Consider the following 24,682-nt stretch of genomic DNA (forward strand, 5'->3'; position numbering starts at 1 on the left):
AGATGTAAATAGGACACAAAGGCTACGTCTAGACTGGCATGATTTTCCGCAAATGCTTTTAACAGAAAAGTTTTCTGTTAAACGCATTTGCGGAAAAAAGCGTCTAGATTGGCATGGACACTTTTCCGCAACAGCACTTTTTGCGGAAAGGCGTCTGTGCCAATAAAGACACACTTTTGCGCAAAAAAGCCCCGACTGCCATTTTTGCAATTGGGGCTTTTTAGTGCAAAACAAATCTGAGCTGTCTATACTGGCCTTTTGCGCAAAAGGACTTTTGCCCGAACGGGAGCAGCATAGCATTTCCACAAGAAGCACTGATTTCTTACATGAGATCGTCAGAGTTCTTGCGGAAATTCAAGCGGCCAGTGTAGACAGCTGGCAAGTTTTTCCGCAAAAGCAAACTTGCCAGTCTAGACATAGCCAAAATGTGTGTTGGAGTAGGCGGCGTGCAGGACAAAGACAGGGCAGAGGGTGCAGGATGGGGTGAGGTGAATTAAAAGAGCAGGTGTAAGGTACTGGTGGGGGGCAGTAGCAGGATTGTGAAGGTTCAGGGAGGTGAAGATTGGGAACGCAGGTGGGAGTGGAGTAAGGGATGTGGCTAGTGGTTGCAGGAAGGCAGGGGCTGTATGTGTGGTAGTGGGCAGGGGAGTTCCAGGCCTGACAAGGTATGTGGCGCGTAGGCTGGTGAGCGTGGACTGCGGGATGGGTGAGGACGGGCTGAAAGGTCAGAGCAGGGCGGCAAGGGTGCATGTGCCGCAAGGGACAAGGGCTGCGGAGTACGCTCCGGGCAGGCACGTGCTGCACAGCGGATACAAGGGCTGGGGGCGCCAGGTGCGGGCCGAGGGGAGTCGTGCAGGGCGGGGGCGGGCACTACTAGCTGCGTGCAGGGAGCCCGCCGCCCGCACGTTCCCCCTACAAGATGGCGTCTCCAGGCCGCCGTTTACATAGCGCTGGGGGAATCGGCGCGAGGCGGGACTTCCTGCCAGCCGCGCTCCACAACTGCTTCCTCGGGCGCGAGGGCTGGTGGTTGGGGGCCCCTGAGCGAGCAGTCTCTCACCGCCCCACATCCGGGACTTTCATTCCCGCCCCCCCTTTTCCCGCTCCCCGCACACACACACACAGCCGGAAATGACGGCAGAGCCGGCCCGCCGCTTTACTGATCCACGCGGGAGCCAGGTGTGGCCACGCCCCCTAGTTCCGCAAAGGGGGAGGGGGGGGGCGAGAAAGGCATCGGCCCTTGGTAGCTGCGCCTGTTGAGCGAAGTAACCGTGTCCGCTCGCGGCCCTCGCACTGTACTCATCATCAACACTCGCCTGGGCGGGAAGGGAGGGAGCGCCGCTCGCGCGCGCCCTAGAAGGAGGAGCGCTCAGTCCGACCCCTCCCCGCGTTCCGCGAGAGGCAGGTGCGCTCCCCTCCTGCCTGCGCGCGATCCAAGCCACCTCCCGCCGGCGCCTGGACGGGAGGTGTCAATCATGCGGTCGGCCCCGCCTCTTCCGGGCCTCTCAGGCTGGGCCGCCGCCTCCTCCTCCTCTCGCTCGCTCTCTCTCTCCCTTTTGTGAGTTATAGCAACCGTTGCCTTGTGAATCAAGCGCCATAGTCACCGTAGTCCTGGCGACTGTTACCCATCAACAACAACCGCTCCTCTCCTCCTCCTCCTCCTGCTGCTGCTCCTCCTCACCCCCATCCTCACCCCCTTCCTCATCATCACCCACAACAACAACAACAGCCACCAGCAAGAGCAACAACAACAGCAACACCACAGCCCTGCACAGCCCAGGTGACTATGATTGTTCCGTGCACTCCGGCCCCCCGGCCCCGGGCTGGGCTGCCCCATTGATTGAGATGGAGCCAGAGGGTGAGGCTGTAACGCGTGTCTCCCTGCTGGCTGGTTGTCCCACCACCCCTTGGTTGTACTTTGATGGTGGATGGGGAATGTGGTGTTGGTTCAGGGCTGGGAGGGAGAAAAGGAGCGCGGGGGGCAGGGAGTCACGCTTCTGGTCTGTGGGACGATTGTAGAGGGGGTGGGCAGGTATCTCGTTGGCCTCTGTGTACAATAGAGGGGAATTGTTAGAAGGGAATCGAGGAGATGGTGATGAGCCCTGTCTGATGGTACCTACTTTAGCGAACACCCAGGCATGGATTCTGCAACACACCAACAGCCAGGGAGTGCTTCTCCTCCTCACTCCTAGGGGCCTTGTTCTGGGGTTGTGATACTTCAGATTTAGATGCTTGTGAACTTTTTGTCTCTTCTGGTGATACTCGCACTTCCCTAGCCCTCTTCTGAGCAGCCCTGGTTCTGTAGTCAGATTATTTCCTCCTTTAATAATAATTCATTTAATCGTATTTCTGTGAAAACTATTTTTTTTGTACAGTACATTGATTTTTTTATTCATCTAATAGTTCTCCCAACTACCAACACAGACAACCGTTTTGTTTTGCTCTCCAGCAGCTGGGAAAGATTATTTTTGATGCTGTTTGTGTACTTGTGATTTAATCTGAATACAGTGCATGTGTGCTAGTTGGGTTTGTAGTTTATTCACAGTGTGTTTTTTCTCCTGTAGAGATGTTTGGGGTAGAGGATCCATTTCAGTTTCCTTTTACTTCCCACAGTGAAGGAAAAACTAGTTATTTTTGTTTTGCACGAGAGACTCTTGTGTACATCAAATAGATGAAAGAAAGAAAGAAGAAAACACTAAGAAAACTTCCTTTGCAATTATATTTCTCAAAGCTGAGAGTTTTTCTTGATGAGTCTTTTCCTGCAAAGAGATGAAATTGAAGTCAAGTTGTTCATAAAGAATGTATGAATCCTCTGAACTTAAAATGCATGTATATTTCATCATCTTTTTGGGTGTTAAAATTTAGGAATTTGCCTTCTCTGAATATACTATCACACATATTCACTTTTTTTTTTCTGGACATAAGATATATTTTTGATATCTCCTCATGGGATATCATGAGGATTTTTTTTAACATTTTTATATCTGATTCTCTCCTCCCGCCACCCTATTCCCAGCATGTCAAATCAAGACTCAGTTAATAAAATGGTCTCTGGAATTTACTGTTATTAAAAAGACAGATGATTTAAAGAGGATTATTCCCTCATTTCTGTATTTAATGTAATTCATAGGAAAATGGTAATGTTGTTTTATGGTAAGATACTTTTGTTTATTTTAATTTTGAAGATACTTTTTTCCATCTTAACATTTAAACCCTCCATTGACTACAGTCTTGTTCCTCGTAACAATGCCAACAGAAAGATATTGATTTATTTGACAGAGCAACTGCTGAAGAATGTGACAGTGTCAATTATTTTGGCGATTGTCAAGTGCAGAGGAGGTTAGATAATTAATGCATTGCTGATATTATATTATTTTTTTAACTAAAGCTCAGTAAGTGTCTTGCAGTTTTACCTTCTAAGTATGTTTTCATATGCCATCAGTATAACTAAAATGATATACTTCAATGAGCCACCAATAGTCCCAAAATGCTCATTGTCGTATACTTTATATTGAAAAGGAAGAATAACTTATTTTCCTTTCTCCTACTATAGGAACTGTAATCAGATGAGTTCCAAACAAATGAAAAATTACTGACATCAAAGAAGTCAGCTCATCACTATGTTTTCAGTATATTATAGTACAGAAGTTGCATATAATCTTAGTGAATTAATTTCTAGAATGTAACCATTATTAGTTTTTGTCAGGGAATTTACTTTGTGATTTATTATTTGTGAATTCATTCCACACATCTAACAATGCCTGCAAGGTAATGCCCCACTTCTGCATGCGGCATTACATGGGTTGGATTCCCATTACCAGCACAGAACCCCACTGATGATGGAGTTCTGTATGGATCTAGAGATCTTCATGGGTAGAATCAGCTTTCAAGATCAAAGCCTAAATTAGCAAAGAAAAGTGACTTTCTTTGACTGTGAAAGCAGAAATCTTTATTTTTTGATGGCGAAAAGGGTACAGTAATTTTTTAAAAGGCTGTATTTTAAAAAGATGTGTTGTACGACAAAAAGTTTTTAGCATTACTCAAGAGACAGTTACTTAAAGGAGCTGTTGCATGAGGTAATTGAAAATAATGCCATGTCACGTCATCTAGCATCATAGGCTTTTACGAAGAAAAGCAGCATTAACAATTTGTTCCCACTTTAACATTTTAATGTTTCATAGATGGGATCTTCAGTATGCATTTTGATTCCCAAGTGCTCTCAGCTATCAGAATACCAGATGTTTGTGATGTCAGCCAGTCTTTTGATAATAAAATGGTTTGTGATTTTTTGTTCACGTGTTTGTGGTTTAGGGTATGTAGCTGCACAAGTGTGATTAAAATGCATTTTAAGTCACTTGGACATGGCTTCATTGAGCCTTTGTGAGTTCTGTGCCCTGGTGTGTTTCATAGTTAGCTAACTTGCATTGTGATGAAATAGGCAGACTCTTTTTTTGATGATGTATTCAAAAGAAACAAGATAGGAATCCATGACCTGCCATTTTTATTTAGTTTAAAATCCTTGTTTTCTTCATCTCCTGGGGTAGCTGGGCCTTGTGTTACTACTGTATATTTTCTTCTCTTCTTAAACATAGCAGTTTGTTAGTTATAACGATACACTTCTCAGAAATAAAAATGTTACTAGTTATTTTAACTTAATAACTTTGACTGTGAAAGGGAAAGATGACACATTTTTTCTTTGTCCTTACCTGGAACAGAACCAGGTATGCTTAATATAGTTAAAGAATCAAGAATATTGTACCTTTTTATTATAGTGATTGCTTTGTGGTCTAGTTGGTATTACAGATTTTCAGGTTTTTACCCCTACTCTTCTGTCATTACATTATTTCCTTTAAAATTGAAAGGTGCTTTTTCATGCAAACTACAAAGTAGGCTTAACAACAGTAGACATTGACATGTGTAAGAGTAACGAGGGAACAGGCATTTTCAACACATAGAATGTATTCTGTTTGGATTTTTTTTTAAGTTTGTTTTGAATTGAGATTACAGGTTGTGAATACAACACAAATATACACAGAATAAAAGCAAGCTTTCAAAGTTATAGAGCTAGAGAACAAGTTTTAAACCAAGTTTCATGCCAGATAAATATAGATTCTAATTAGAATATTAAGTGTGTTTTTAAATAATGAATTAAACTATTATTTTTTCAGGCTTTTCTGAATACATACACTTTCAAAAACCTGCATGTTTAAAAGGGCATATTATTTCCACCAGTGTAAGAGTGGCATTATTATGTATCTTTAATAATGGTGTTGTGAACAGTGTCTGTAGTTTTTCTATGCTTGCAAGTTCAATGTACACACATATTTTGGAAATTTAAGATTAAGTGCATAGATTGATTTGGCTAAATTTAGCTTATTAGGGACAGATGGCTGCTTTAAACAGGTGTCACTTTCATTTCTAGTGCATTGTGTTGGGACTTCCAGTGGCTCACAAAAGGCCTGTCTAAAGCAGGTGGCATCCTCTGCTTTTGTCATTAGCAAAATCTACTCTTATAGGTAATTATTTTCCCAGTGACTGGGTACATTATAATATGTAGTATAGTTTATCATAGTCTTTATTGGCTGCCCATCACACATTCATATAGTACATTTTTGGATAATCCTCTTATTAGACTTTTAAAAGGGGGCGGGGAGGGAGAGGGAAACATGCATTGAACAATATAAGTTAGCAGTTTTAAAATACAAGTAGGTTGAATAATTTTAATACATGGCTTTGAAAACAAGTAGAAAATTGCAGTTTGATATAAAAATGGTTTTGTTATATAACTGCCCTATGGCTTTATAAAATCTAACTTGTTATGACTCAATTTTTATACCAATGAACTGTAAGTAGGAACATTAAATACATTTTAATCTGTCTTTTGTTTACAGCGTCTCTTATGCCGAAAAAAATATTTTTTCTTTTTTTTGTTTAATATTAACTGTTATAAAAGTCTGCTTAATTTTGAATATTTTGGAAAAAGAAATAATTAGGATATTAGAACTAGAGCTTCTTAGTTTTTTTCACTCTTGACAGTGTTGAGAACAATGACTAGTGCCCATTCTTAATCTGTTACATTTCCTCTAGTAGATGCACCAGAGGGTGCTATGCTATTTCAAACACAATAAGAAAAAATTGTCAAAAGCACTTATTTATTCAAATACATAGATTAACTATAAAATTTATATTTTTCAATTCTTACGGTAACATCAAGAATTTTCTTTTTTATTCTGTGTCTCCCTATAGCAAGATGTTTTCCCTTAATACTTTTATAGGGAAGATTTTAGAATAATAGATTGTTCCATAATAAATATGTATTTACACAGTATGGAGTCACAATCTACTTAAAATTCAAAGCATGAGAATATATATATGAGCTATGCTTGTATAGTAGATGTAGTTTCCACTTTTATATATTTGCTTTATATGTTTACATTGTCTACTTTTATTTAGGCATATCAGTGCTAATATCAATAGCTGAATTAATAATTTGTCTTAAGAAATTACTACATTTTTAGAGTGCTTTGATGCACTGCCATTTCAGTTTTAACCTATTACTCATTTAACTATTATTCATATTTTGTTTGGTTGTTAATTATTTTCCAACGGAATTTTGTTTTGGAATATATTACCTTGCATTTTTGTTGTTCGGTTGTTTTATTCCTTGCTATAAGTCTTAGAGAATAAACTGGGGTCAAAGCAGATAAACCTAATTATTCTCTCAGAAGTAGCAAAGAGAGTACAACAGTCTAGTGGACGGGAAGACTTGTATGTTCCTCCCCATCCCCAATTGGACTGATGGGATAAGAGAGAGGCAGGAGCCTTTTCATATTAAAGGTAACAACCAGATTCTATTATGAATACTTTATTGTGGGTACGTATGACTGACAAATTAGGATTTCTTTTTTACCTGTTGCATACCAAAACATAAGAGTTTTCACATGACTAAAATTAATAATACAATTATGGTAAAAATGGCAAAATACCTTTTAAAAATTCTACAATATCCTTGCTTTTCCTCCTGATAGCAAAATTGTGAGCTACAGCTTCTTACCACTTCTGCAGCTTAATAAAATCTTCTGATTTTGTGTGTGTGTAAATGATCAAGTAACGTAGTGTTTGTAGCACATAGTAAGCCTTCTTGAGAAGTGTAAAGTGATGTGACATGAACTCTGTTAAACTTACATTCACACAAGTAGATGAGTATAAGTAAGTTTGTCTAAAGCAGTTGAACTGTCCTTCTGGGGAGCCACGAAAAGATGTATTCTGCTTTAATTCACATGTTCTTACTTCTTTCTGTTAGTTGCTTTTCTTGCTAGTCTCCCATCTTCTGGCAACTCTGTATGAATTACACCATGCTCAGAATCAGTGTGCCAAATTCATAAATGAAGTATTAGGTATGATTATAAATTGCATATTGGCGAGGGGGGGTCTAAGCTGACATAAGGAATGTTGAGGAAGGCAGAAAGGTGTACATTATACGAATTTAGTCATTCTTAAACTTATAGTAGCTTGTATATAATCTTTGTCTAAAATCTTGTATGGTATCCATCACTGCTCTAAGCTAGTGCCAAAGACTGTATACCGGGGTTTTCAAACTGCGGTTTGTAAGTGAAAGCTGTTAGCTAGCCATGAGACACTTTGTTTACCTATGCCTCTGTAGGTCTGGGCGATTGCTGCTTCTTTTGGCTGCAGATTGCCGTTCCTGGCCAGTGGGAGCTGAGGGAAGTGGTGTGGACCGGGACACTACTTCCCGCAGCTTCCATTGGCCAGGGTCCAGATGTTGCTGCAGTATCAGTGGAGGTGGCTGGGAGACCCGGGCCCCTTCAAAGCTCTGGGACTTTGGGGCAACTGCCTCCTTCCCCTTCCCGCCTCCCCCCCAATCCATGGGACTCATCACATTGTATACATAGCTACCCTGTTTAACCATGTAATCTTACTATCATTCTCTTGTATCCTCTTTCCTCTTTTTGTTGTCACTTGTGTCTTGTCTCAAATTAGAATGTGAACTCTTCAGGGTAAAGAGTGTGTCTTTCTGTGTTTATAGTGCCTCATTGGGCTTTTGGATATGATCACCATGCAGATAAATAACAAAAGTGGATCTTGCTTGCTGTGTACCCACCACTCAAGTGGCTTCCCTCTTCTGTTTTGTTATCGTAGTATAACAGTCAGCTGCATTTCTCCATATTTATCATGTTAAAGGCAGTTCCTGAATAACGAAACACAAATTATTGAAGGTAATGATGTAGTAGTGCAAAATGTAAGGTACAAATGAGCTGTTTTAGAAAAGGTGCCATTTACTCAATTCACTATATTTCAGCTAAAGCCCCACTATTAGTTTATATGACTGTGAATTGTATTTTTTATGTGGTGATATAATGCAATAATAATTTTGGGTTAGGGTACGATATAGGCTTTTTTAACTTTTAAAAATTAAAATTAATATGTAGAAATTTAATTTCATTTAAAAAAACTGCTTTTAGCTTGAAAAAATTAATTCTCATCAACAGCTGAATTTTCATTTCATCCTCTGGAATTTTTCCTTCAGTTAGGTCAGTACTGATTTTCTTTAAAAAATATTTTTATTACTTGAGTTTTTATTGTTCTTTGTTGTGATTGTACTGACCAGTTGAAGATACTTTACCTTTCAAGTGGGTTGATAATCCGCATTAAAAATGTGATCCACTGGTCTAAGGTAAGCTCAGTATCATTGTTAGCAGATTTTCTAGGTAAAATGGAGGATAGCCACATGAGCACGGTTTAAAAACACTGGGTTTAATTTTATTTGTCATCGTAGACAATATTTCTTCAGCTGCTTCGTGCTCATTTCTGCATTACTAACAGTTGAAGACCAAAATAATACAAGATGAAAAGTTCAAGTCTTAGATGACTGTCTTGAAAATTTTACCAGTCACTTGCTAACTAAAAGACTGAATCAACTAGCTAGAGGTAAATGAAAGTGGGACAACATTAACAAGATCCCTGGGCAATACCCTAGTAAAAAATTAATCTACTTGGAAGAGGATAGATGCTGGGATTTTCATAAGGGTGCGCTCTCTTTCCTGTTGGCCTCTGGCAAGGAGGTGTCATATGACTATATAGTTCCACCACCCTTTTAACATCTGGATTGTGAAAGGAGGGTCTTTGTTTTCTCCCTCTTCTTGAGCCTCCTGACTGATATTCATAGCAGGGTCTCTGCAACTTTCTGGCAGATGTAAATCTGACCACTCTTGTTAATTTCACTCTGTTGCTGCTAGGCAAACCTGTGATATGGGCAGAAGCAGAGGTACTATGGACAGATAACAGTACATTGGTTTACACTAGGTTCATATTTGGAAGGGCCAGAAACTTCACAAAAGTTTAAATTCTGCAGAAATTGATGATTTAATGCCTTCTTGCCCCCCATTCCAACCACCACCATGTTAAGAAGTGGAAATTTCCCACTCCCCACAGGCAAGTGCATATTTTAAGCCCTTTTAGAATATTATGCCATATGTGAAATTCATCAAAACATCACTTAAGATCACAGAGATTGGGGCAGTTCATACATTTGACCAGTGACTGTCAGGGCCCAGTTAAAACACTTGAAAGCATCCAACAATAACAGGCAAGCAAGATATACAGGGAAAACTCAGATTGGAGGAGTGTCATCTGGGGCTAGCTAATACCTCACATATGGTGCTAGATAATGGTTAACAGACCACTTTTTTATTTTGGTTCATAAGCAAGGTGTGGAGTTTCCAGGGTAAAGGCCGTTTATACTTGTTTTGTGAATTGACATATATATTTGGTAAAATGAAGCAAAAAGAATAGGTACATCCTTGTGTTTTGGATGGAACTTAAGAAGCGAAACTCTCTCCCTGCTGAAGTAAGTGGAAGATTTGCCATTGACTTCACTGGGAGCTAGGATGTCTCCAATAGGACCTGGGCTACCCCTCCAAGTTTGCAACCTGGTTTTGTTAGATGTAAGAAGACATACCGTTCAGAGAATGTCCATTTAACATTCTTGATTATTGTAGTTCTCACTGTGGCTCTATATGTGTCTATGCACATAAATGTTGGTTTATCTCCTCAGTGACAGTTAAATACCAGCTGCTCTTTCTTGAAGAGAAATATCATTTTCATGGGCACTTCCTAAATTTGGCATTGGAGGATGTAGTGGCATAGAGGTAGATTCAGACAGACTGCTAGGTTGGATAAAAGTGTACACATCCAATATCAGAAACCTTATTTGAATCACCATTTCTGCCATAAGCATCAGACTTACCTTGTGGATTGAACAGAAGGGTATTATTCAGAAAAAGAGTAGTCTAAAATTGCAAGAATTCTATTATACATCTCTTGTAATCTGAGGCATGTGCGTTGGTGACATGTAGATCAAAAGGGAAAAGTTTGTGTCACCCTTAATCAAATCTCCATAGTCCTGGAAAGCATATTATGTCTGTTTACAAAATTAAATGAACACTTTCATGGATTCAGATTATTTCTGTCAGAGGTCATGATTGTATTCATCACTAAAACAAACCTGGTTAACAAGGGTCAATTTGACTTTCCCCCCTCTCCCTCATGTTATTGCTGCTTTACCATATTAACTGTAACATAAAAGATCTAGCTGGTACACATTAGCTAACCAGGCACTGGACACTTTAATATTATACTAGCAATTCATCCATTACTAGAAAGGAATGCTTTAGCTTTTTATTTAGTAATTTGTTTCAGTTCAATCTTAACTGGTCTATTTTATATCAAACCATTTCAGCTGTGCTGGTTATATAATTCTGTAGATTCACTTATTTCCAATATACTAACTTCCACTATATGAAGGAAATGCAAAATCATCTGATGGTTACATTTTAGACTTGGTTTATAAGTAAAATTAATCGTATTGTAACTTTTTTTGCTAAAAAGTTTTTTAGAAACTTTCTGTATCTGTAAGTTCTTTGAGTCAAGGGAATGGATCTTATTTTGTAGGTCAAAAACATCCCTTCTGTTTTTTAGATGCAGGGGTTAAAATCTTGTTGGATTAAAAATAGTGGAGGGGCGCTCCTTCACAGTGTCAATTCCTGAATCTGTAGAAACCCCTGCTGTGCATGCTTTGTGGTTTCAGGATCAGTCAGGTGTGAAGGGGTTGAGGCAAACATTCTCCATGGCATTGTCTCCTCACAGCCTCTTGGTCATTCTCTGTTGGAGTGAAAGCAGATTATATCAGAATAACGAATGCTATTGTTTTTCTCTAAGTGTTCTGAACCCTCTTTCCACAACAAGAAGGCTCTAGGAGCAACAGCCACTAGGCAAACTCATGGTAGCTTTGTTGTGTTTGAGCCATGCTAATATGGAGGTGACAGCATAATTAGGATAGGGCAAATCACAGGTTTTAGGACTAAACCTACTCTGCCTACCCCACATATTTGTAACTTCTAATAAAAATGGTGTAGCAAATAGAACCTTTTTAGTTTCTGGAAAAATGTAAACTTTCTCTCTTGGGAGGAATGTAAATTTGGATCAGGACTTGGATGTAGAGGGTTAGTTTAGTCTAGCATGATTAAGACTTAACTAATAATTTGTTTTATGTGTCCATATTAGGATTACAAAAATCTTGTTCACCTTTTGTATATTGTCACAGGGAGAGGGATAAGCACAAGAAGGTTTTGACAGCTAGGCAGTTACTTTGTGGTTGCCTGTCATAGAGTGAATGATATCCAAAAGTCAATTGTGAGCTGAGAAGTTACAGGATTTGTAGTATGTTTAGGTGCATGACATAGTATCTTGTACATTAGTAAGGAAGCGAGCAGTTTATGCAAGCTGGCCAAGGACATTAGCAGCTGGGAACAGAATTCTTTTAATATATGCTTGAAGGCACATTGAACAATTGTAGGAAGAATAGTAAAGTTTGAGGGGCCAATTGATTGTATATAAAACCCCTCAGTTTAATCAACCTTTGTAGAGTGGACCGTCTGATCATAGACATGATGTAACTTTATGTATAACCTTGCTTTCTACTTCCTAGCTTCCTACTTTTCTTAAATTAATATTTTCATTTCCTTTTGAAAAGTACAGTTTTTTACATGAATTAGTCATAGCTTTTATTTCTTATGCATGGTTACAAAAGCTGCTTGCATTCTCATACTATACTGTGTTGTAAGATTTAACCTAATAGAATAGTAAGCAATAGACCTGCAACAAACCCAAAGTAACTGTTCAGTTTGAGAATGTATAGAATTGTGTAACAAGTTATAAAGATCACCAAGGTGCGTAAAGATTCTCAAGAATACAAGAATTATATAACAAATACAGGTTGAACCTCTTTAGTCCGGCATCCTTGGGACCTGACCAGTTCCGAATTGAGAATTTTCCAGACCACGGGAGGTCAGTATTGTCTAGCAGCATTACCAACACTTCCACTGCTTACTGGGCTGTTAGAGGACATTTATGGGTAAATGAAAGATAAATAACAGCACAGAACACTGAGAGTTAGGATTGGTGGCTATAAATAAACTTCACGGGACTACAGCAAACTTGGCCACACTCATGAAAAGAGCACATCTGGCTAACTAAAATCATTCCAGACTATGGATGTTTCTGAACCACAGAGTTCTGAACTAGAGAGTTTCAACTTGTAATTCCATTGGACTAACAGCCATTTATCAGGTTACAAACATCACTTTAATCTTAAATAATATATTGTATTACAGGTTGAACGTCTCTGGTCCGACAGCATCTGTGGTCCAGCATGATTTTAGTTGGCTGGATGTCCACTTATCATGAATGTGGGCAAGTTTCTTGTCCCATAAAGTTTGTTTACAGCCATCAGTACTGTCTCACAGTGGTCTGTGCTATTTAGCTCTAATATACCCATAATGTTTTCTAAGAGCCCAGTAAGCGATGGAAATGTTGGTAATGCTGCTAGAAAATACTGACCTCCTATGGTTCAGTGAATCCTTTGGTTTGGCACTGGTCAAGTCCTGAGGGTGTCGGGCTAGAGAGGTTCAAATTGTAATTGCTTCCATGTAATTGACTGTCCATTTCTAAGTCAGGTGAATTCCCCACAGTTTCTCAAACTTTTTCATAATGGAAACCACAATTTAATACAAATATTATGTAAGTGTACAAAACACCTTCCCTCCCATTTGTGATTGTATAACATCACTGTGGCATAGTATAATTGTGTATGTGGAAAAATAATTACAACAGAACCACACTTTTAAGAATACCAATCTTTACAAACATCCTGTTATATGAACCATTGTTCTTGATGTGGAGGGAAAACCCACATATTGAAAAATATGACATTTGCATGCTGTCAGTGCCTAAATTACTTTGCAGCGGTTCGAGTGACAAGAAGGAAGGGATGCAGTGTATTGTACTGCAACTTATGCACTGTCCCAACTGTAGTTGTGTTCAATTTTATGAACCTCTCAATTCCTAATTAGTTTGTACAATAAGGGTTCTGTATAAGAAACAGATTTACTGTGTTTAACTTTTCTTTTAATGAACTTTAGCAGCTAGAAACAGGAAGTAGTGCTAGCATCATGTGGCTAGCCAGCTTTCCATGGACCGTTAACTAGTAATCTGTTGACCACCAGAACTCTGGTTTTCAGCAAGTTTTTTTTCTGTTGCTGGCCAAGGCTTCTGTTTTTATTCTTTATTACTACATTTGAAACTTGACCTACTGGTTTAAGTGAATAACAGAGGGGACAGCAGCTGGAGTTTGCCACACAATACAAGTATTTTTGTCACAAAGAAGCTGGATGGCTGTGCAATAGAAAATCTCTCTGAGTACAGAAAATGCTGTTTTAAGTGTTGTATTACTAGTTATTTTTATTCAGACATTTTACACTCGAACTTCATAATCCTTTGACTGACCACAGACTGGATATTGCATGTATGTTTATTTGTAAAATATTTTATTAGGAGACCCCTTGAGAGATGGAATTTTATTTTCAGTGGACTCTTGAGATGACAAAAATAGCATTAGAACAGAAAAACATACACCAGGCACAGAGAGGATTCTTTATGGCTCTTCAAGTGTGTGTGGGATGTGTATATAAAAGTAGGATAAGAAAATGCTTGGTCCGAGTATCATGGGAAACAAAAACCTAGCTTCCCCATGATGGGGTATTCTAAGTATACTTAATTTCCAGGTCCATAATTCAGAGTTCTACATTTTCACTGTAGTGGCTCAAGAAACACAGCCCAGACAAACCTACAGTCAACAATTTTAATAATGCTAAAATAAACAGTTTAAAACAATCTAGCATTCCCCTGCAGTGTTTGCAACCCAAACATTGTGGCATTGAGCAGAAACTGAATGTGAAATTTACTACAAGCTTACTTTAACCCAGGAGAGCGGAGGAACTTGTTTTGGATTGGGGGCCACTGATCCACTGAAAAATCAGTCGGGGACCACACAAAAGTGAGAAGCAAAAAAGGAAAAAAAAAAAAAAAACCCTCACTGACCTGGCCCCTGACTGAGAGGCAGAAAAAAAACCCCACTCCCTTCATTCCCCTCTCACACTAGCCCCAGAGTCTGGGAGGTCCTGGCCTAGTAGATTTTTGTGGACCTCATTGGCTCAAGGGTGGGGCCAAATATGAGGGGTTCTGCTGGGAAACAGGCTTGATTAGGGTGTGGATGGGAGGGAGGATGCAGGAGTGAGACGAGTGTTCTGGATGGGAGGGAGGGTGCCAGGAGTGGGCTGGTGGTTGGGGAGTCTGGGCAGCAGGGTGGATACAGGAGCAGAATGGGGTAGGAGTGTGGGTGCAAGAATGGGGTTGGGAGTCTGGGCAGGAGGAGGAGTGTAGGAGTGGGCTGGGGGTTCAGGGTCTGGGTGATGGGAGAGTGGGGGACACTTACCTGCACAGCTCTTTGGTGATACACATGGCTCCGTGTTCCCTGCTGCTCCCAAGCACTGCTCCCCACTGGTCCTATTGGTTGTGCTTATGGCCAGTGGGGGGAAAGCCTCCATACAGCGCTTCCCTGCTTTGCTGTTTCCCCAGCCGGGGAGAAGGAGAGTGGCAGTGAATAGAGTTGATTCTTCCCTGCCAGACAAAACTTGTGGTCCAGATGTGGCCTTGACTTTTGTGACTGCGGCCTGCGAGGCTTGGGGTCCCTCCCACATAGGGAGCAGCAGGACCTGACACAGGTGGATGTGGGGCTGGAGCACCAGCATGGGCTCCCAGTGCTGGTGGGGAGAGCCCCGAACCTCAGGCCTGGATCCAGGCAAGCTGAGGGCTGGATCCAGCCCACAGGCCGTAGGTTCCCCATCTTCGCTTTAAACTGAAGTGAAGCTGAATGGTATTGTTGGCTTACTGGTTAGGGTATGAAAATTAAATAACTGCCAATATTTCAGAGTACCTCTATTTTCCCCATTTATAAAACAGAGCGGGTAATACCTGATTTTTTAACAAAGAATTTTAGCATTATATGCAACATATTTTTTTTCATTATCCAAACTGAAAAATTAAAACAAATAAGCGGCATAAAAGGAGAAGTAAAATTGTGTTTTATAACTTTTTCAACTTTAATTATCATGGATTGAATTTTCAAAAGCAGCACAAATCCCATTGACTTCCAGTGAAATATATGCTCCTAAATCATTTAGAATTCTAAAACAAAGGCTTTCCATGTAACAGATAAGGAAATGCAAGATTTTACAAAAAACAGTTAAAAAGATCATGTCCCTTTAACAAAAAAAATAGTAAATACAAGTTTCACTTTTTTTTTCATGGTAGTATTTTAAAACAATGTCACTGGGATAGCGTCCCCTTGTAGGTAGACTCTAGTTTGGGAGAGGGTCATTGAAGCTGAGCAAAATTCTGCATTTAGCTTGTTTCCACATGACTTGTAAATAAAACCCTTAACAGGTGGAGGAGGTGCCTACCTGAGAGCTTGAAAATTTGTGTTTTGTCTGTTGTAGGGATAATTCTGAAAATATGTTTTCCTTGTGTGGGTTAGACTTTTATTAACTTAAGAGTTGGATTGTGTTGCAAAAGGAGAATGGTATAGATGACATTTCTTGAGGCCGTGCAAATAGCTGCTTTAAAGTAGAGTTTCAAATTTTAGAAAAAACTGTGTGGGCTATAGCGTTATGCATTGCATTGCAATTTATACAGTTGCAAATACAAGTCAAAGGGGAAATGAAGGGAAAATATTGCCTGTGAGGAAGTGTTTGTGATGGTGACTTTACATTATCTCGAGACCATGTTCATATTATGTGACTAATTGCCTCCAGAGATTGAGGACATTTCCATGGCTTATTCCTTTGGCTTGATCAAATCAGTGTAGGGCAGGCATGTCAAATTGCTGTTTGGAGGGCCTCATGTGGCCCAACTGAAATTTTTTGCAGCCCACTGGAACACTTTTATACAAGAATGAAGTGTGGCCCACTGGCTGCTCGGAGTACGTGGCTGAGTGCCTGCTCTCAGCCGCCTCAACAACTGCTCCAGCACCCAGGTATTAGGTTGGGGGAGGGGTGGGGGCTGGCTCTGGGGGTGGGGGAAGGCATTAGTTTAGGGGGGTAGGGTTGCCAGCTGTCCGGTTTTGAATCGGACAGTCCAGTATTTGAGCTTTCTGTTTGGGAAACAGATTGAGGAAAATATAAATGTCCGGTGTTTTCTAAATAAGATGTAATGTAGATTGTGATATAATGTCAAATGTGTCCGATATTTTTGTTGAAACATCTGGCATCCCTATGGCGGAGGGGGAGGGGGAAAGGGAAGAGGGGCTGGCTCTGGGGCATGAGAGAGTCTTTAGCTTGGGGGCCTGGGTTAGAGCAGGGATATGCGAATGCCTGGCTCTGGGTGAGAGGAAGGGGTTATTGTGTTAATATTTTGTTTTTATTTATTTATTCCCATATAAAGTCATAACATGTATTTTAATTTTGTATCAATAAATGTCATTTTTTTGCAATTGCATGAATAATGACATCTTTATGCAAAATCTCAAACTTACAAAGTATCTGAAATTTTCACAGAAGCCTATTCTATTTGATTAACCATGGTCTATACTTGTTTTTATTTCAGCAAAACAAGTTATGTATCATATACAAAATTTAGAAGTACAGGCAGTCCCCGGGTTACGTACAAGATAGGGACTGTAGGTTTGTTCTTAAGTTGAATCTATGTAAGTTGGAACTGGCGTCCAGATTCAGCCGCTGCTGAAACTGACCGCCAGTTCCGACTTACATGCAGAATCAACTTAAGAACTCCAAGCGTCCCTAAGTCAGCTGCTGCTGAAACTGATCAGCAGCTGATTCCAGGAAGCCCGGGGCAGAGCAACTCTGCCTCGGGCTTCCTGTAGTCAGCGCTGGTCAGTTTCAGCAGCAGCTGACTTGGGGACGCCTGGGGCAGAGCAGCTGGGGTGCTGCTGGGTCGCTCCAGGAGTGCCGCTCCTCGGTGCTACTGGACCAACCCAGCAGCACCCCATCTGCTCTGCCCCAGATGTCCTGATTCAGCCGCTGCTGAAACTGACCAGCAGCGGCTGAATCAGGACGCCTGGGGCAGAGCAGCTGGGGTGCTGCCGGGTTGGTCCAGTAGCGCCCAGAGCGGCGCTGCGGGACCAACCGGCAGCGCCCCAACTGCTCTGCCACAGGCGTCCGGAGAAAAGCCTAGTCTGCTGGGGGGGGCGGGGCGTATTAGCTGCGCCCTCCCCACCCCAGCAGACCAGGAAGACGCGGGCGGTGGACTGAGACGCACCGCGGTCCCGCCGCCTGGGTCCTCCGCGCTTTGCTCCCCATCTCCCTGGTCTGCTGGAGACCAGCAGACCAGGGAGACGGGGAGCAAAGCCACTGAGGACACCCTGCGGGACAGCCGCGGGGCGTCTGGTCTGTCCTGCTGCCGGCTTCCCCCGAGGCTTTGCTCCGCTGCCGGTTTCCCCGAGTCCGGGAGACCAGGGAGACGCGGAGAAAGCCCCGGAGTACACGGGCGTCAGGATCGCGAGGTCCCGCAGTCCGTGTCCTCCGGGGCGAGCTCTGTTCGTAACTGCGGATCCGATGTAAGTCGGATCCGCGTAAGTCGGGGACTGCCTGTACCTTAAATTTATATTTACATTAACATTATGTAAAATTAATTTAAAAATTATTTAATATGAGCAAATAACAATTTTACACATCAAATTATTGTAATACTATAAAATATACCTAAAATATAATCTATAAAATAAAAATAAGTACAACTCTTTGACAAAGTACACTTTCTTTGGTGGCCCTACGTTTGCCAACGTCCAGTATTGGTGCCTTCTGCCTGGCACCTAAAATGCTTCCCCTCCCCCTCAAAAACACATTTTCTTTTTTGATCAAACCCCATCTGGGAATCCTAGGTGGCCCTGAAAGCTCTCAGTTTTCGTTTGTGCAGGCCTCAGTAGGCTTTGAGTTTGACATGCCTGCTGTAGGGGAAACCCATTATCAGATACCTGAAGTCCTCAACAAAATTAATGTTGCTCTTACTAATGATCAGAACTCCTTTAGGGATGAACAGATTCACATTGAACACATCACCAATTGTGATAAATAGTGTTTTAATAATCGAGACTATATTAGGAGTCAATCTCTTGTATTCAACGACAGATGTTTCTTTGTTGCTTGAATCTAATTAAGTGATCAAGGCATGAGCAAATTAAATACATTATACAGAACCTACATTTTAATCATATCCAAAACTAACTTCAACTTTCCTCCATCAAATCCTAGTTGCTCAGTAGAAAGGCATATGTGACTTACCAACGTGCTCGGCAATAATGCCCCTTTATAATATTACCAGTCAGATTGAACAACAAAATGTATAGTAGATTTTGTCCTGAATGATCTAGTACTGTAACAACATTACTGTCTGTCTTCCTCAAAGTCCCATGTGATACCCCTGTTTTTAACTTCAGGAACATCTTACCCCAGTGATGTTGTATGTCTGATTTTTGTTCATGCATATTAGAGTTTATACAAGCTAGAAACAGTTTAAAATGTATGTCATAATTAGGGATGTTAAAATATGTTTATTTAGGTAAATGTGTAACTGCTGAAAATTTCAGTGGATACATGTTTACATGCAGGGTGAGAGAAGCAGCTCCCTGGGAGCTGGTGTGTGCGGGGCACTGGCTTTTAAGATGGCTCCCCAACATGCACCAGCTCCCTGCATCTCCACCCTGCTGCCTGTGTTGCAGAGTCAGCAGTGGTAGTGATAATGGGGGAGGGAGGGGCTGAGTGTAACCATGAAGGTTAACTTATGAGCCTAGGCCATAGTTAATGGTGTACACGTTTGCACTTTCACATCCCTAGTCACAATTAGAGTGTTATAAAGCTTATTGAACCAGACAAGACCTTTGAATGAACTAACTGAAAGACAAATACAATATCACTATACGAAAGTATATAACAATATTCACAGTATATAACAGTATATAACAATATGCCAGCTGCGCTGTCGGGCGATCTGTGCATGCTCTTCTGGGTTATAATCAACTCGCCCATGGCGAGTAGATTGTATTATTTGTTGAGCCCTGAATATTCATAATATTTAAAGTAGTTGTATATTTACTGTAATTTAGAGGGACACTGTCAGGTTAAAAACCATGGGCTGTATAATAACACATTTTAAAGTAAAACAGTTGTTTGAATGAGATGAGCTGCTCACAAATTACTAGCATTTTAAAAACCTATTTTTAAAAAGTTACCTTTGTTACTAATAAAATATCTTATTTTACTAGTTTCCAATTTTAAACCTCTATTTGACACTGTTGATTTATTTACTCTTTATATATCTTATTGAAGACTGTAATTAGACTGGTCAGCTTACATTTTAGATTTGTTTTCTGGATCTTTTGCAACTACAGGTGGAAGACATTGAAGGGAAATCTCTAATACAATTTTCACAAATTGAGAAGACTGGAATTAAAACTATGTTTTGTTAAGCCCTCATTTTTTTTAAAAAAAGTCTAAACTACCTGACAGTGTCAGTATGATAATAAGTTAAAAAACGTTTGGCAGATTTTGTGGAAAACTCAGTTTAAAATGTTCCGTAATCATTTATATTATTAAGCTTACATACCCTCCACAGAGATAAACAGATTAAAATATACAAAATCATTGTGTTATAATTCAAATGATAAATTTCTTGACATTCAATCTGTCATAATTAATACCTAGTACCATTCATAATTAATACACAGTACCATAAAAATAGAATCACTTATAACAAATTGCTGTCTCATTTAGTTTCAGTTGAGTCCTGCAAATTCTGTTTATTTTTACGTGGCTCACCCATTTTACTCCATAGTACTCTTAAAATTTACGTCATGGTGTCTTATTGTGTATTCATTAAGGATGTTAGCATATAGTTGATCATATGATTAACCGATTAACCTGGGCTTATCAGTTAATTGTATCGACTATACACACACACATGCCCTTGCTGCCTCTGTACCAGAGGCAGCAAGGAAGGGGGAAGGTGGGAGCTGACACATGGTGGGAGCCAGCTCCATGGAGCTATCTCTCCCTCCTCCCCCCCCCGCTGCCTTCTGGGCTCCCATCTCCCCCTGCCCCTTCCCCTGCTGCTGCCTCTGTGGGAGGCCCCAACGGAGGGGGCAGGCAACTCCACAGAACCCGGTACACGCAGAGAGCCAGCTTAAAAGCTGTCTGCCTGCGCATGTTGGCTCTTGCCTGTCCCATACCCCGCACTGCTGCTCCTGTGAGAGGTAGGAAGGGGTTGAGGGGATAGGTGGCTCTGCGGAGCCCCCTCGCCCTTCCCTTCCTCACCTCCCACAGAGGCAGAATTATGCAGAGGAGTATGGGGGGCAGAGAAAAAGGCAGGAACTGGCTTAAAAATTGGTTCCCCATGAGCCCCGGCTCCCACAGAGCTGTCATCCCACCGTGCTGCTGCCTCTGATAGGCAGCAGCACGGGGAGTGAGGGGGGCAGGCGGGAGGCGGTACATGCAGGAAGCCGCCTTAAAAGCCCCTGACACTGGCTTCCCTGGTGGTCCCCCCCCCATGCGTGTGTAAACGTGTAACTGCTGGAATTTCCAGTGGTTATATGTTTACATAAATAAACAATAGTTAACATACCTAGTATGTGTTACTTTATTTGTGATTACCTTTGATCTGAATTCATATTCTGGTATTGCTGTTATAAGAGAAGTGGTACATATTTTTTTCTTGGTTTATATTTTTGTATGTGTAGTGGAGATGATGTTTGTCATAGTAAAGGAAGTGAAAAGAATCCACAGACCTCCTATATACTTGTGCTTTTCTAGGAAAGGGTGTGGTTAGATACAGAGGTTTTAGTAACATAGAAGACTTCATAAATTGTGCGCCAATAAGAAAAACAAATGGAAACTGTTATTCCTGTAGGTCATACTTGTGGAGCAAAACCAGAATATTGGCATCTTCACTAAGCAGTACAAGCTGAGGCTTGCCCAGACCATAGCTTTTAAGGTGTTGCAGCACAGTTAAGTGGGGAAAAAAAAGTCTAGCAGGAGAATGCGTTTTCAATGAAGTGAGTACACCTCACTGCATAGCAACTAAAAGCAATGGTAGGCAGTTATGCACTATTATGTTTAGTATTTATCTTAAAGTGGTTGTACTGTTATTTTTGAGTAGGGTGCTAGAGTCAAGTTATGAATAACATTATTTTTTTCGGTGTATAATTGTTTACTTTTTAAATTTAAATTTTTTTAAAATGGTGCGAGATGAGAGTTGATTTTTGTTTCATTCAAGCTAACTAGGAATAAGGGTATTATGAGCACAAATGTCTCTAAAGAAGCTTAATTAATTGAAAAAACAGCAAGGAGTCCTATGGCACTTTAAAGACTTGCAAATTTATTTGGGCATAAGGTTTTTGGAGCTGGAGCCCACTTTTTCAGATACAAATAAATAATTAACTGAAGCAATTGTTCAGTTTAAAAAATATATAAAATACTAGAAGTTGAAAAGTATATTGATGTTACAGTAGTCTAGTTTCTGTTAGTGAATATGAAATGACATTTGGTAATAAAATTTTCCTTTGAGGGTATGCTTTTGTTACTTGTTCTTAACCAGATAAATCCCCTATGGATAAATCTTTCTTGCAAAACTACTCCCATTAGATTTGGCCTTAACTTGAATATTAAGAGAAGCAGTAAGATAAACAATGACATGATGAAATGTTAGTTATCTCTTGCACCTTTATTAAGAAGTTCCTTGTTTGGTGTTCTCAATCTTAATAATCTGTTAGTAGTTCTAATTTTTTGTTTTATTAGTGTTGTTCCATTTCAATTAAAACAATTTTTCCAGATAAAAATTATATTAATTTCACTCTAAGATAATCAAGTTCTGTGTAAGAAACTATTTTATAAATTATTTGTTTTTAGATTAATATACTTTTGAACTTGTGTGGCTTTTAAGCCATGAAATGAAAGAGAAAGTGTTAAATTTTTAAGAGAATATTTGGAAGTCAGTTGAAAAGAAAGGTAATAATAACGCCTTCACGACTTTTAAGTGAATATATAGTAAGTGTTTCAAAATGCTTTTACTTAAGTAACCAGATACTATATTACTAATTTTGCAAGTTATCAAAAGGAAAAAAATCTGATGAAATGTGGTCTTCAGATATCTAATTACTAATTTTATTTTAATAGTTACTAAACCAGGATTAAAATTGAACATCTGTTCTTCAACCTTTATTTTAACGTTCTCTGTACATACTCATCACTATATATTTTATTCTTGTTCTGATTTTCAATTATGATATCACCACTGACAGCAATGTATTTTCATACACATTTGTAATTTGTTCTGTTTTTGAAGTTTGCTGAAACCTGATTCTTGTTAGCCTCTATTTTGGAGCCTACTTTGTCTCATTTATTTTTACCAGGTTTTCCCCGTTCTTATATATGACTCTGCTGTCTGAATACCATGTGTTTTATATTTCACAGTTAACCTGTGAAGTTGGGCTATGGCAGGGCTTCTACATGTCACACATCTGTCAGTCCTGACACACATCCAGCTTAGTTTCCAGTATAGCTTGCAGGTATTTTTGTCAGACTCCAGGGTCTGCAGCGGCATCTTGTTGCAGACAGTCATGCAGTCACTTTGCTTTCCATTGCTGCTCCTCAGCTTTCTTTTGAGGAGGAAATCTTTCATGATTTGTCTCATTCCTCAAATGATTGTTTTTATTTTAAATATTTGAGGAAGAATTTCCTCCTCCAATTTTAAATTAGTTGAGGGTAAAGAAGAGGTACATTTAGAGTACGTCTGCACTCACTTTTTCCAGGAAAATTTTTGTCAGGTATGAAAAAACATACTCCTATTTACATAGCTATCGCTTCAGCACTGTAAGGTCTCTGGTGTAGAGAGAGCCTTAGCTCTACACCTAAAACTTTGGTCCACCTAACGGTGTTGCTCAAGTGTGTGAAAAATTCAGAGTCATACTTAAGCCAACCTGAGGCTTTGTCTACGCTGGCAAATGTAAAGCACTTCGTCAGATGCATGTAGTGGAAATTCCAGAAACAGGTATAAATATACAGGCATAAGAAAAGACTACCAATCAAGAGTAAGGCTAGAGATAACGAGGTCAATTCAGTCAGGGAGGAGGAGGCCCACTTCTAGCAGCTGATGGGGAGGTGTGTCCTAGGGTGAGCGCGCACAAGGCACAAGACCCCGAAAATGGTGAGTTAATCACTCGGGCAGAGGAATTCATTGTTGCAGGGCTTACTGTAGTTTGTGCACATGTGTCTTGGGGAGAGCCAACACTGCAAGGGGGCCCAACAGTCATTAATTTCCACATTTTCAATAGACTGTGTTCATCCTGTTAGATATTTTGCTGCTGAGGCTGAGAAGGGAAGCAAAGGGGAGTGTGTTCTGTGAGACCCCGGCAACTTGCTTAAGTGGTTCCAAAAATCAAAGACACTTACCAGGCACTTTCTTTGTGGCTTCCATCCTGGCCAGTACATGGCTTACCTGTGTGCAGCAATGTCTCCCCGACCCTTCACTTATGGCACAGTGGCATGGGAATGTTATCCCTAAAACATAGCAGCTCTACCAAGAAACCTGTGGAGGTGGATTGCCCATCATTGGCATTACACTTTTGATGCAATCTGTGAGACCAATTGCTGTGGATGGTGAGAGTTCAACAACACCCTATTCGTCATCTCATTAGCCCTGTGTTGGTAATAGCAGCACAGAAACTGAAGCCTGCTTTCTGCAATTCTCCTGCCATCAACAACTCATTTCAGCACTTCCAAAAATCAGAGCCTTTTACCAGGCACATCCTCTGCTGTTTGTGCTTCCCTAACCTCCGAGAGCTGTGATTCTCTAGCCTCCTCCGGGGTAGAAAGTGGCTCCCTACTGCATGCATCTGTGGATGCTGAGTTGCTCTCTTGCTCTGTCTATCTCTACCCCCTTGGCACCCTCATCCATGATTTTCTCCTCCTCGCTCAGTCTTCTTTGGAATGGCTCCTGGTGCCCCCAAGTGTCCATGGAGATCTTTGGAGCAGAGATGAAGTTGCCCTCAAGTATGTCAACCGTTTCTTCGTAGAACTGACAGGTTGGAATGTGCAACACCAGAGGGGTGGTTTGCTTCGTGCACCTTGTGGTAGGCAATTCACCAGTCCTTCACTTTTACCCTGCACTGTAGTGCATCCCAGTCATGGCCCCTTTTGATAATGCATCTTGATATCTGCCCACAAGTACCCTAATTTCTGTTGCTTTAGCGCATCTGTGATTG

General features: G+C 40.6%; 1 protein-coding gene across 7 annotated transcripts in view; it reads left to right on the forward strand.

The window, feature by feature from the left end:
- Positions 1 to 997: 997 nt before the first annotated feature.
- Positions 998 to 24,682, forward strand: part of RFX3 (regulatory factor X3) — a 249,452-nt gene continuing 225,767 nt past the window's right edge. For 4 of the 7 annotated variants that reach the window (XM_025181558.2, XM_025181555.2, XM_075931653.1 and 1 more), the window contains exon 1: positions 998 to 1,777. Coding sequence is in view for 1 of the 7 variants with exons in the window: in XM_075931644.1 (XP_075787759.1) it covers positions 1,843 to 1,855 (13 nt within the window). In the remaining 6 variants the exon portion in view is untranslated. Of the gene's footprint in view, positions 1,778 to 1,834; positions 1,856 to 24,682 lie in introns of those variants that run through there. The other 3 variants (XM_006110812.4, XM_075931654.1, XM_075931644.1) reach the window with 3 other exon arrangements.

Source organism: Pelodiscus sinensis, chromosome 6, assembly GCF_049634645.1.
Source record: "Pelodiscus sinensis isolate JC-2024 chromosome 6, ASM4963464v1, whole genome shotgun sequence".
Classification (NCBI taxonomy): Eukaryota; Metazoa; Chordata; order Testudines; family Trionychidae; genus Pelodiscus; species Pelodiscus sinensis.